The 12,309-nt window shown below is 34.0% G+C and overlaps 2 protein-coding genes across 14 annotated transcripts; one reads left to right on the forward strand and one right to left on the reverse strand.

Moving 5' to 3' along the window:
* Positions 1 to 219: 219 nt before the first annotated feature.
* LOC141459832 (uncharacterized) lies at positions 220 to 9,708 on the reverse strand. Of its 2 annotated transcripts, XM_074139355.1 has the most exons (5): positions 9,495 to 9,708; positions 8,806 to 8,997; positions 6,430 to 6,549; positions 6,090 to 6,344; positions 220 to 5,892 (listed from the first exon to the last, which is right to left on the reverse strand). In XM_074139355.1, exons 1-5 carry the CDS (start codon positions 9,507 to 9,509, stop codon positions 316 to 318), a joined length of 6,159 nt encoding a protein of 2,052 aa, XP_073995456.1. In that variant the 5' UTR covers positions 9,510 to 9,708; the 3' UTR covers positions 220 to 315. The 2 variants fall into 2 exon arrangements, with proteins under 2 accessions (XP_073995456.1, XP_073995457.1); XM_074139356.1 differs by lacking the exons at positions 8,806 to 8,997; positions 9,495 to 9,708 and adding an exon at positions 6,617 to 6,922.
* On the forward strand, positions 8,300 to 12,071 carry LOC141459835 (uncharacterized). Of its 12 annotated transcripts, none has more exons than XM_074139361.1 (7): positions 8,425 to 8,654; positions 9,158 to 9,246; positions 10,158 to 10,295; positions 10,470 to 10,675; positions 11,208 to 11,393; positions 11,493 to 11,726; positions 11,812 to 12,071. In XM_074139361.1, the coding sequence occupies exons 5-7, from the start codon at positions 11,388 to 11,390 to the stop codon at positions 11,875 to 11,877; spliced, it is 306 nt and encodes a 101-aa protein (XP_073995462.1). In that variant the 5' UTR covers positions 8,425 to 8,654; positions 9,158 to 9,246; positions 10,158 to 10,295; positions 10,470 to 10,675; positions 11,208 to 11,387; the 3' UTR covers positions 11,878 to 12,071. The 12 variants fall into 12 exon arrangements, 9 of the variants coding, with proteins under 9 accessions (XP_073995469.1, XP_073995465.1, XP_073995466.1 ...); XM_074139360.1 differs by having other exon boundaries at positions 8,426 to 8,654; positions 10,426 to 10,675; XM_074139364.1 differs by having other exon boundaries at positions 8,306 to 8,469; positions 10,158 to 10,675.
* The last annotated feature ends 238 nt before the right edge of the window (positions 12,072 to 12,309 follow it).

The raw sequence follows: 12,309 nt of genomic DNA on the forward strand, positions 1-12,309 counted from the left end.
GGACAGTACTGTTTTTTAAGACGCTGTCCTGTTTTTTATTTATTTGTACTGTTTTTCAATGAAATTTAAATTTTACTCAAATTTCAAATACCATGAATGAAAAAGGAAAAATATTTAATTGTCAAATAAAAAACATACAGAAACGGAACTGTCAACTTTGCAGACCTTACATGGAAGTTCTGTTACTTACCAGATATTTTAAATCAAATAAGCAAAACATTTAGTAGGAAAGTAGTCAAAAAATAATACTTTTTATTAAGGTTTTTGAACGACATGTAAACAAAAGAAGAGCATGAAGAACACAATCACATAAAATTAGCAATTGTCGTTGTTACTAAAATCATAGTATGGTTTGAAGCGGCTCATTAATCTGACTGGCTTTCTGTACGGTCGACAGTTCATCATTTTACTCGATAGGTTGTCTAAACTGCCTGCGTCCAGGTTATGCTTGTATGAAATCTTCTTCCCGAAATATGCCATCACCTCTTTCTTGTCTTTAATCGTGTGATTTGTTTTCGTAGTTAAGATTTTGTGCTGTGAGAATGATTTCTTGTCAACGTCGTTCACATTTTGAAACCCTTTTTTTGAATCAGCCATCGATGAATTGTTTGATAAGCTAAGTTTTTCAACAATTCTATCATTAAAATTCTTGTACAAGCTTCTATCGTTGTTCATATTTGATTTCCAATTTGGCGACAGTTGATTGCCGCCAACAAACACTTTTGTTCTCACATCATTCAGGGGTGGTAATTTGTTCTTAAGTTTCATACTCTCTGTGGTGATCTGGTTCCGAGTTTTTTGATCCTCTACGTCTCTAATGATAACATTCTTAAACAACTGCAACAGTCTGCCTCCCCAACCGCCAGTTTTCTTACTTTCGTTGTCGTCACGTTCTCCTCCTTTATTATTTAAATTAACCTCATCCGGCGGAATCCAAACTTTGTATTTCTTTTCAGCATTATTCGCATCACTTTTATTAAGGTTATTTTCATTTTGTATGCATTTTGAATCTTTTTTTAAAGAAGATTTCGGTGATTTCTCTTTTGCTACAGTTTTTGCATATTTCTGTCTAGTTGCCGGTTTATTCATCTGAATGTTCTTACGGTTTTTATTGTCTTCCATTATTGATTTATTGAATGAACGTTTAATCGAATACGTTGGTGTATTATTTGTGAGGTCAACGTTCCATTTATCATATTCAGTTAAAGCGGTCTGATTAGCCAATTTATTGTTAATTAAAAATTTAGTTTTCTTCATACGAGTATCGTTAAAATGTTTATCTATTAATTTCATACCATAATCTTTGATCTTACCACCGCTTCCAGTTAATGGTGTTTTAAGAGCGCTTGAAGAAATGGTAACTTTTTTATTTGATGTTTGTGGTTTAGTCGCCACGATTGGTTTAATTGTCAATTTTCTTCTGGGAAATTCAGTTTTTGCCCGTATTTCCTTTTCAATGTGTCCGCCTATTTTTTGTTTCTGATTTTCCACCATGCGAGCTTGATTAGATCTTCCTTCCGTCTTCTGCAGGTTTACCTTTTTATTAATTGCAACATAATTTTTCATATCCATTGTAACTTCATTTAGCATTACTGATTTCTGTGACTGTTTATTACCAATTACTTTAACATGATCAAAGTTTACAGCTTTGAATAATTGGTCTGCTGCCTTGGCACTTTGTTCTACGTAAGTTTGTTTGTCAGTTAATTTCCTCGTGCCTTCTTTGGTAGGTTTTCGAACCACAACGCTGTCAGTTCTTTCAGCAGTTGGCTTGAACTTACTTTCGGATTGCAAAATACCTGTTAATTTCGTTTGTTGTCTATCTTTATTCATTTTTCCTTTTGTTAGTAACAATTTTTTCTCTTCTAATTTGATTTTATGAGATAATTGTAAATTGGTAGGCTTAATCTCTTTGTCCTTTAGATGAGTCCATGTATTAATATTAGTTCGTGCGGAATTGATTTTGACCTCCTTGTTAGTTCTGGCTATTTTGTAGCCGTGCTTGGTTTCTTGCAGTTTTTCATTTTTACGAGAAGATGTTTCTGTTTTGTCTGCACAATCTGTGCTATTGCTATGGACTGCAGACGGCATACTTTTAACAGTTGCAGGATCAAATTTACTTGCTACAATGCAAGTTTCAGCTGCGTTGTTTGCAGATTCAGTATTAGTAGATTTGAAAATTCGTTTCTCACTTTCGCTGGACTTTTCTTCATCAGGTGCAATTTTTTCTGGTTTTCCATTATCGTTTATTTTCTTTGCCAAGATTTTCTTCTCACTTTTATCAGCAAGATGGACCTCTACGTCGCTTTTCTTGGAGTGTTCTAATGAAGTTTGACTTCCATTTAAATTAGAAATGCCTTTGTAGAGTTCATTAAAACAACAAGCCGTCTTAATACTCTCATTTGACTCCATCTTTTCACTGTTAGATTTCTGGCCTTCGTTAATTTCTCTTATATTCTTCTTGCGCAATGAAGCAACAAATTTGTCTGCAGCAATCAAATTCAAGTACTGAGTATTAGGCTTACTTTGTCGGAAGTCTCGTTGAGAATCGATAATTTTTAGATTGTTGTTTGGGGGATTTGCTTTTGCATCATGACATTGCAGATTATTTTGGCCTGGTCTGTATTTATGAGTGTGATTAACATGTACTTGGTTTGCAGATGGTAGCTTAGAACTATTAAAATCATTGGCCGGTAAATTGTTTTCGATAATTTCTCTGTTTGGTTTTGGGGAATCACTGGGTTGAATCTCGGTTTGAGAAACTGTTTTTTTAAATAAAGGATTAGAATTTTGAAAATTGTTTAAGGCATTTGCTGATTTTCTTTGTTTAAAACTGGTGGGTTTAATATTTGTTTGAGAATCTTCAGCTTTGGACGTTGCAATGTTTTGATAAACTAGTTTTGTATTTTGAGAATCAGTTAATTTTGCATTTTTTTGAGGTGATTTTAAATTTTGCAAAACTGTTTTAGTTTTTAGCGTATCAAGCGATTGTGTCTTTCTTTCGGTAAATGACTTTACTTTTTGGAAATCGGATGTAGATTTTTTAGCATCTGTGCGCTGCACGGTGCTCTGGGAAAGTTGTTTAAAGTTTTGGTGAGGTGGTGAAGATTTTTGTACATTTGGATATTGTCTGCTGTCATCAGAAAGTGGTTTACTTATCTGTAAATCACTCGACTGTGCAGGGGTTTGGGAAATCTTGTCAACATCTACATGTTGAGCATTTATTTGTTGTTCAGAGCTTTGTAAAATTGATTTTGATTTCTCAGAATGAATTGATTGTGCACTGTTTTCAGATATTAATTTTGGTTTCAGTTTCTGGGAATCAGTTGATAGTGGAACGCTTTTTGAAAGTGTATTTGTAGCCTGGGATTCTGATGTATCTGTTTGTGTATCTGAAGGTTGTACATGACTTTGGAAAAGTAGATTCGATTTCTGAGAGTCAGTTGACTGTTCTTTGCTTTCGGCTAGTGATTTTATCTCTGGTTTACATTTTTGAGCATCTGAATTTTGTTTAGATTTTAGTAAAATTGGTTTAGATTTTTTGGAGTCAGTCAGTTGTGTATTGATTCTGGTAGGTGATTTGGATAAAGAGGAAATTTGCTTAGATTTTTGTTTATCAGCTGATTGCGGATTAGTTTGGGAAAGAGTTTTTGACTTGGAAAAAGTCAGTTGAGATTTTTCACGATCAATGATTTGCAGTTTGTTTTGGGGAAGAGGTTTAAATTTTTGAAAATTATTTGATTGCTTCCTGTTTTGGGAAAGTGATTTAGATTTTTGAGAATCAGTAGCTTGTACATAGTTTTGGCGAGGTAACTTTGAATTATGAGCGTTTGGTTGAAAATTACTAGTTTGTGCAATGGTGTGAAGCTGGAATCCGTCTAATTCCTTAATACTGGCTCTTCTTATATTTTTATAATTTTCTGCTTCGACATCTCGTTTACTCGGACTTTTCAGCATGTAAAAATCATTTTCCTTGTGAAGGTTATAATTTTGTTTTGCCATGTTGTTTAAAGTGGAAATTGAGTTACCTTCTCCATGTTTCATAGCCTGATTTTCGTTTAAATTTTCATTGGCACTACTTACATCCGATGGCTTTCTAATTCTATTGATCGGTTGTTCATATATGGAGTAAGAATGCATTTTTAAGTTTCTGGTATCGTAAAATTTACTCTTGATTTTATCTGGACAATCATGAGTGCTTATCGACTCCCTGATTTTAGCCCTATTTGGCGAAGGTTCGATTGTATTGCACACAGGTTGTCGCAATGTTGTTGAGAGAGTAGGCTTATCATTTTTTGTCTCCTGCGCTATTGCTGTATCATTTGTATTTTCCGCGTCAAAGTCTGATTCGACGTTCGTGACATATTTAGCAATTTTAGGGATATCTTTCTGCGGTAAAGTCAACGTGCACTCTTGAAGTGCAAGCAAACTATCTTTTCTGCTCGCTGGCAGGTTACTTGTGTTTGAATGCCCCGCTTCTTCACTTCTTCTCGATGTATTAGTGATAGAAGTATCTTTTAATGGGAGATTAGATTGAGTAAATGCAACTTTCTCATGATCTGATTGTTTTGTACTGATCATTGTGTTTTTGTTGCCATTAATTTTTATAGCTAAAGATGAAGGTCCATTGTCCAGAAGTTCTGTTTGTTCTTTGAGCGGCACCCGTTTGTCTTCTTCTTGTATTTTATGAAAGGTGTTGTATTCTTTTGGACCTTCTCTTGGAAAGCTTCCCTCTGCTTTGTTTACATTAGAATCCACCACTAGTATTCTGTATTCTGTGCCCAGTGATGGTATCTCGAGGCTGTCAAAAGCATCTTTCGTCGTTGATTGCGTTATTTCTTGTTCAGATACAGTTTTCCTCTGTCCTTTATAGACATTTTCTTCAACAATTTCCTCAGAAATGTTCCCCTCATCCAGCACAGTGAATTTATTTTCTAATTTTGTCTGCTTTAAATCGTGTTTCTCATCTATATCTTTGCCCTCCGTTGATTTTTTAGCCGTCTTTTGCTGAACTTTGTTATAAGTTTTGAAATATTCCATAGATTTTCGTGGATCATAATTAATAATCTCGATATCAGCTTCATTATCTAAAGTAAAGTCAGTTTGTACACAGTCAAGCTGTTTGTTCTGTTTCGTTTTACCAACGATGCTATTCTGGCTTGCTAACGCCGGTTCAATTTCTTCAAAATTATTCATTTGCTCAGTATCCCTTCTTAGAAAATTATCAACTCCTGGGTGATTTGCGAAGTCACTGTCGTCATTAAAATCGCCTATATTTTTCTTCTTTACGCCCATTGGTGGTACCAATCTCCAACCAAGGGATTTCCTCCTCGCAAAATCTTTTTTCAAAGACGCTGACGGTGTTTCAAGATAAGGTTCCGCTGGACAGTGCAATGGTAACATACCTTTCAGTTTTCCTGATTTAAGCTCCTTCTCAGGTGATTTTTTCCACTGCTGTTGGTGATTCTCACTTTTGTAATTTACATTACCTAGAAATATATACTCTTGTTTATAATCTAACTTATCATCGATACATTCATCATTTTTATTTTCTAAATCGTGCATGCCCAGTAGGACTTTCGCTTTATCCAAATCCACGTTCATATTTTCAATTGCCTTTTCCACCATTTTCCTTTCTTGTTTAGTGATATTCTTTAATGTGAACACTTTTTCAATACCATTTTTACCAATTAGTAATGGTAAAGAAAAATATTCTACGTTTAGTGGAGTAAAATTTTTGACAAGACCAATTTCTGGTATCTGTGATGGGCCTATCAAGGCTGCTGCAATAGAATGTATAAGTCGTACGGTCGCGTAGGCTTTTTCAATAGCAGTATCCTCATCATTTTTCTCATTATTTCTGATCTTTTTAATGATTTCTGTTTTCTTTTCCTGGAACAAAATTGCTACAATAGGTTATAGGGTCCTACAGGAATGACATCAGCAAGATTGAATCATTTACGAGATAATCTATCGCCTTTCAAATCAACGAAAGTAATTTGTGAGTTCATATTTTTTGACGATCTCAATACTCCATAGAGTAGTAATACTAGAAAGTAGAAAACGGAAATTACAACAAATGTGCTTACCGCTGACATATTAGATACAGAAGTAGCCGGATAAGCATGCGAGAAAAGTGGTACTCGTGTCAGTGGGGAACAACCTCCGACCACAGGCAATACTACGGACCTGGGGTCCAACCGCAATTGTTTTGCGAGCAGATCATTAGCCCTGACCGTGTCCAGAGTGCTCGCACCAATCAGTTTACCAGCGTTCAGACATTCCAGTTGGCCAAAAAATGGCAAAAATACATTAATCGGCGTTGTGGCCACCACAACGAATGCCTGCAACAAAATATCGAGCAAAATTTACTTTCTTCCGCTTTTAATAAGTAGATTTAGTCATCAAACTGTACAATGCGACACATACATCTGGCGATGCTTGAGCAATAGCCTTTGCATAATCATAAAGTTTTTGAGCAGCGATCTCATCATCTAAACCATTATTCCGTTTTATTAATTTATCTCCAATCAAAACTATATCAGCTCCCTGAAAAAATACAAAAATAGAAAAAAATTATCTTCAATAAATTATTGGCAGTTGGAACCTTACTTACACCTACTTCTTCCCCGATTATGCGAAATATTGATTTCATAGAATTTCATGAAAATTGAAATCATAGTTTCATAGACAGCGATAGCTAATAACGGTGCACTATTTGCTTTTTACCACCATTTGTTCTTCGTTATGAGTGCTTTCCAGGTTACCTTGGTCAGTCAGATCGTTCATTCCAATCTCTTTTCAGAATATTCCAATTAATTCAATTGTTTTTTGTTTTTTTTTTAAATCCTATTTTCAAGAGGATTTCCAGTTAGTCTCAAGTCACAAAGCTTTGGCCCTGCATTTTCTTCTCGAAGCATAGCTTTGCTATATGGCCGAAGACCAAACCCTAATGAGCTTAGCCTTCTCAGCAGCTCCTTTTCGAAATTGGCTTCTAGGAAGACCGCTAATTCTTGTTGTGTCTTTCTCTCCACCCTTCAAAAAAGCAACATTGCTGCTAGCAATAGACTGCTTATTTTGAAGCCTTCTATTCGCTGTCGTACGTTAATACGTGAAAGGTAAGCGGCCTTGCCGATTTCCCATTTTTATTTATAAAGCTTCTAAAAAATAATGAATATTGTAGCCGATGTTGACGTTAATTTCTTTAAAGATTCGGCCCTTCTTCCTAACGAAATGCTTCAGAATATATACAGGGTGGCCAAAAGGTATGAACCGGTTTTAAAGGGATGTAAAACAAAAATAATTCAACTTACAGAAATTATGTTTATATTGTTTAATTCAGTACAGAATCTAGTTTTTTACATTAAGTTTGAAAGATGATATCACGTAGGTGGCGGCCGTCAGCCGCGATGCACTCTTGAAGGCGGATTCTGAAGTTTTCAACCGCTCTTCTGCACATTTCCTTTGGGTATTGCCGTAACTTCCTCTCTGATTCTGTCCTTAAGTTCTTCCTGGGAAGTGACTGTATGGTGTGCAGTATCCCAATTGGGGATTATTGGTCCATACTTTTTCGAGGATAATAGGCGAACCGTCACTGTCACCGCTGAGCGCTATGTGACAATGTTGGAAGAGTTTTTTTTTAACCTGAGCTGGAAGAATTGTGTGAGGCAACTAATCTGGGAGACATCTGGATCCAACAGGACGGAGCTACATCACACACTGCTTGGATTTCAATGGCGAGATTGAGGCAAGTGTTCCCCCAGCGCCTCGTCTCTTTGAGGGGTGACATGGAGTGGCCTGCGCGCTCACCAGATTTGAGCATTTGTGATTCTTTTTTTTGGGGGGGGGGTACATAAAGGAAAACGTTTTTAAACATCGACCACATACCCAGGAAGAACTTAAGGACAGAATCAGAGCGGAAGTTACGGCAATACCCATTGAAATGTGCAGAAGAGCGGTTGAAAACTTCAGAATTCGCCTTCAAGAGTGCATCGCGCGGCATCTACGTGATATCATCTTTCAAACTTATTGTAAAAAACTAGATTCTATACTGAATTAAACAATACAAACATAATTTCTGTAAGTTGAATTGTTTTTGTTTTACATCCCTTTAAAACCGGTTCATACCTTTTGCCCCATCCTATAAAGTTGGTTACTTGCTACAAACTCATGATTTGATTGGTCATTTAGTCTATATACATATGCTACATTAAATCTCCATAGTTTTCGATTTCGAAAAGTTCATGTCAATTTTCTGTAATATTCTTAAGTTGTATCCATTCAAAACACATAGTAAATGCAAGCTTATGTTTTGGATGAATTAATAGAAAATTAATGCAGTATTTCTTGTTATTTCTCTACTTTCTTCAAATAAATAACATTAAATGTGTAGAAACACTTAAACAATCTAATACCCCGTGGTCCTTACAAATTTATAGCAGAGCTGCAGGTTATGCCACAATTACATAGGTACAGGTTATAGGAGCAGAATCGTTATGATCTAACTTAGTTAAATGATTTATATTAATTTTCACCAACTTAGTTAGATGATTTATATTAATTTTCACCATGTAAATGTATTTAATGATTACTTAAATTGGTTTTATTTTACCGTCCGTCCAGTTTACACACATAACCTACTAAAAAATACATATGTAAGTAGATTACTGATACTCCACTTATCATGGTTCTGTTTTCAAACTATCTAGAGTCTACATGTTGTATACTAACTCACAAATTCGATTAATAATAATAAAAAAAAAAACTGCTTTACGTACAAGTCAAATAAATTACTTTGTTGTTTACCTTTAATGCTTCAAATATTTGTTCTTTAGCATTGAAGGTAGTTATCTGATAGTCGGATGTAAAATCCTTGATCTCTTCGTTTTCATGGAATTTCTGTTCACCACAGAATGTGAGTCTCTTCACTACAGGCGACTGTTTAAGTAGTAATGTAGTCACTCTGCTGAATAAATTATTCAGTCCTATATATGTAACCTGTTCAACATAAAAAAAACATACAAAAAGAGTAGGTAATAGACTATAGTGTGATTAGATTAGCGCCATTTGGCTTGAAATCACGTTAATTTTGATTAACCCATGTACGTATAAACTGTTTGTAATAAAAACTTTATATATTTTTATCAATGTGTTACAGTACTTCCAAGGCAGAAGAAGCATTGACCTAAGTCTAAGAACGGTGATTAGAGAGATTGAGAAAATGCGAAAATAGCTGGACAAGATGGAGTAAGTGTTTCAAATAAGATTACTATAAGTATACATATATTCAAATTCCTTTCAGCAAGGTACTTTCCAGCCTCCTGTTAGCGCAAGGTCTCCTACTTCTGGGTGATTATTACTTGAGGGATTATTGCCAAAGCAGTAATAATTCATTCTCAAAAATAACTAACTAACAATCATTTTCTACATACAAGTTCTAGACGAAAACTATGAAAAGGGTTCAATTAAATTTCTAAATTAATATTTTTACTTGCCTTGACGTGTTGCATCCTAATAAATTTATTTATATAATTTAATAAATTTTCAACCCATTAGGTTAGTAAATTTGGCATTTTTAAATTAATTTAATTTGGGAGAAATAGGTATCTATCCATATTTCATGAGAATTTTTGCCTTAGGTAATCAATTTAAACTAGAATTTTGAGCTGTAACTGGGCAACAATAAAAATTCTAAATTTGATTGTAAATAAGATTAAATTTTTGTAACATATGTATGTGATGCTGGGACAATATTAGTTGGCTAGCTAGGATTGTGTTGCACAAATGATAAGATAGTACAAAATCGAAGTCACGCTACTAGATACGTTTGGCTATCTCTAGGCCAAACTTAGAGGTCTGATCTAGAATCCTAAGGCTGATTTGATTATTTTCGTATATTGTTTAGTGACAAACCAATATTCATGTACAGATTACTTACTTTACCATCTAGGCACTTAGGTCAAAGGTTAAAACTTAAAAGTTGTGTCCTCAAATTTTACCTCTTATTCTTAGAACGGATTTTCAAAATATAATTTGAAAATCTATACAGGATAACTTAGAGACAAAGAGAAAAAAAAGACACATTTGGTGGACATCATTTCTTTGCCTTATTGTAATTAAAAATAACCATTTTGTCTTATTGTTTTCTCTTACTGTAGACATGCCGAACTATATTTGAGTACTCACCTGAAGTATCCGTGTTGAAGTTCCTGGTGTTGAAAAGTTCAAGCTTGATATTTGCCAACAGAGGATGCAGACCAATTTGTAAATAATAACTTTTACTGACGAGGGAACCGGTAAAAAGAATTGGTTTCTCTTTTATTATGGACATGAATTAAAATTTTTGTATTCAACTGATTAAATCTATTTTTTCAATTAAAACTTGCAATTCTGTCCGACATTTTAATGAATATATAATTTCAATAGTCCAAACGCCGGTGATGGATTTAGTGAACGAATCTTTGGGTTAGGTTCCGCTCACGGATTTGATTCAAAATACACCTTCAGCCGTTCCACATGACGACCGCGGTCATATTGGTCGTGGCGAAACTTCACTAACGTCATTTTTTTCGCTCACAACGCCCCACCGAAAGTAAATAACTTGTATTTGATTCAGAGCGAGATATTTTAGTAGAAACCTATGTTTCTTCCGCTGATGCTCAACGTGTGATCACAGGTAAATATAGGTGTATCAAATTTACTATTATTTATTTAACACTATTTTGATAGAAATATGTATATGACAGTGAGATTGACCCATATTTACATTTGCAAACATAATTATTAACGTTCCAAATTATAGTACAAAATTAAAATTAACTAAAAACAATTCTCATAATCAAAAATAAAAATAACTTTCCTGTTAACAATAGACTTGTAAATAAATTAAAAAGAAATAAAAATTGTATCTTAAAAAACTGCAAATGAATTCGCTCCAAGTCATTAGCATACCGTATACCCCATACTTGTACAGAATAAAGGATTGTTGACTGGACCAAGGTATTATTCAACGTAATAACAGAATCCCAAGATGAGGACATTGATGTCCTAAAGGACGGAAACTGTATCAAATTTACTAACTAATTTTTAGTATATATCTTAACAGTTGTCAATAGATAACATAACATAGGCCAACCTAACTTGATTAATAACCAGTATTCATTACCATTAATTTTTTTTTTTTAATGGAAAATTTGTTTTGTTTGTAGACATAACTTTTGCTACAGAATTATTTAACAGAGCAATAGAAAAAATATCACAACCGTCAACTGCTAGTAGTGGTGATTGTGAGGTATGTGGTGTACAAGATGAAGATCGTAATGAGAATTTTACGACTGAAGGAACTGTTGATGAAGACACAGGTGATGTGAACCGTGAAATTGAAGACGATGAAGGTATATTAAAAATAATTAATTTCATAATCATCCTTCTTTTAATGTTTAGTGTGCGAGGATGTGAGTTATATACGTGTATATTTCAGTTTCTTTATACAGATGGAGTACACCTTGTTGCTCTTATTAGAAAGTTATAGGGCAAAGGAAGAAACCCTTAGAAGTGGGAAAATGCCTCAACAAAAAGTGTGGGAAGCAATAGCGAAGCATCTAACACTAAAAGGAACTGGGCCGCAATGCTCAGCGATACTTCGCAGCTTAAAACAAACTTATAAATCAGTCAAGGATCATAATAACAAAACGGGCAACGACAAAAGGAACTGGCAATTTCTCGACGTTTGTTTAAATTTTTGAATATTCTACTTAATAAGCTATATTTTGTATAATAGTATCAAAGCATTATATAGTTTTTTTTCTCTAGATAATGGAGGAAATTTTTGCCAAAAAGGCTTGGTGCAGTGGCATCTTCCTCTGGTCTTTCATCTAAAGATACAGACAAGAACGATAGTGTAGGGGAATCTGATTGCGGATGCTCTTCAAATGAATTGATTAAGTGAGATAGTTTTATTTGTAACTAAAATAATGAAAAATTAATTTTCATTCCAGAATGTAGTAAAACAACACTTATATCTTTACTGGATAAAAGAATAAAACAGCAAGAAGAACATGAAAAGCAAAAAATGAAAAGACATGGAGCGACTGGAGATGGATGAAAAGCTTCTAGCAATTTTACAAAAATTAGCAGATAAATAATATAATAATAACAATATAAATAATAATAATATATGATAATAATGGTATAACAATAATATATAATAATAATAAATAATCTCTCAAGATGTTTAAGTATTTATAAATACAAGTTTTTAAATAATTAAATGTTACTTTTATTGAAGCCAAAAAATACACTTTAATAATA

The sequence above is a fragment of the Rhodnius prolixus genome, unplaced genomic scaffold (genome assembly GCF_049639745.1).
Source record: "Rhodnius prolixus isolate KJV_2025 unplaced genomic scaffold, Rpr scaffold_23, whole genome shotgun sequence".
Classification (NCBI taxonomy): Eukaryota; Metazoa; Arthropoda; class Insecta; order Hemiptera; family Reduviidae; genus Rhodnius; species Rhodnius prolixus.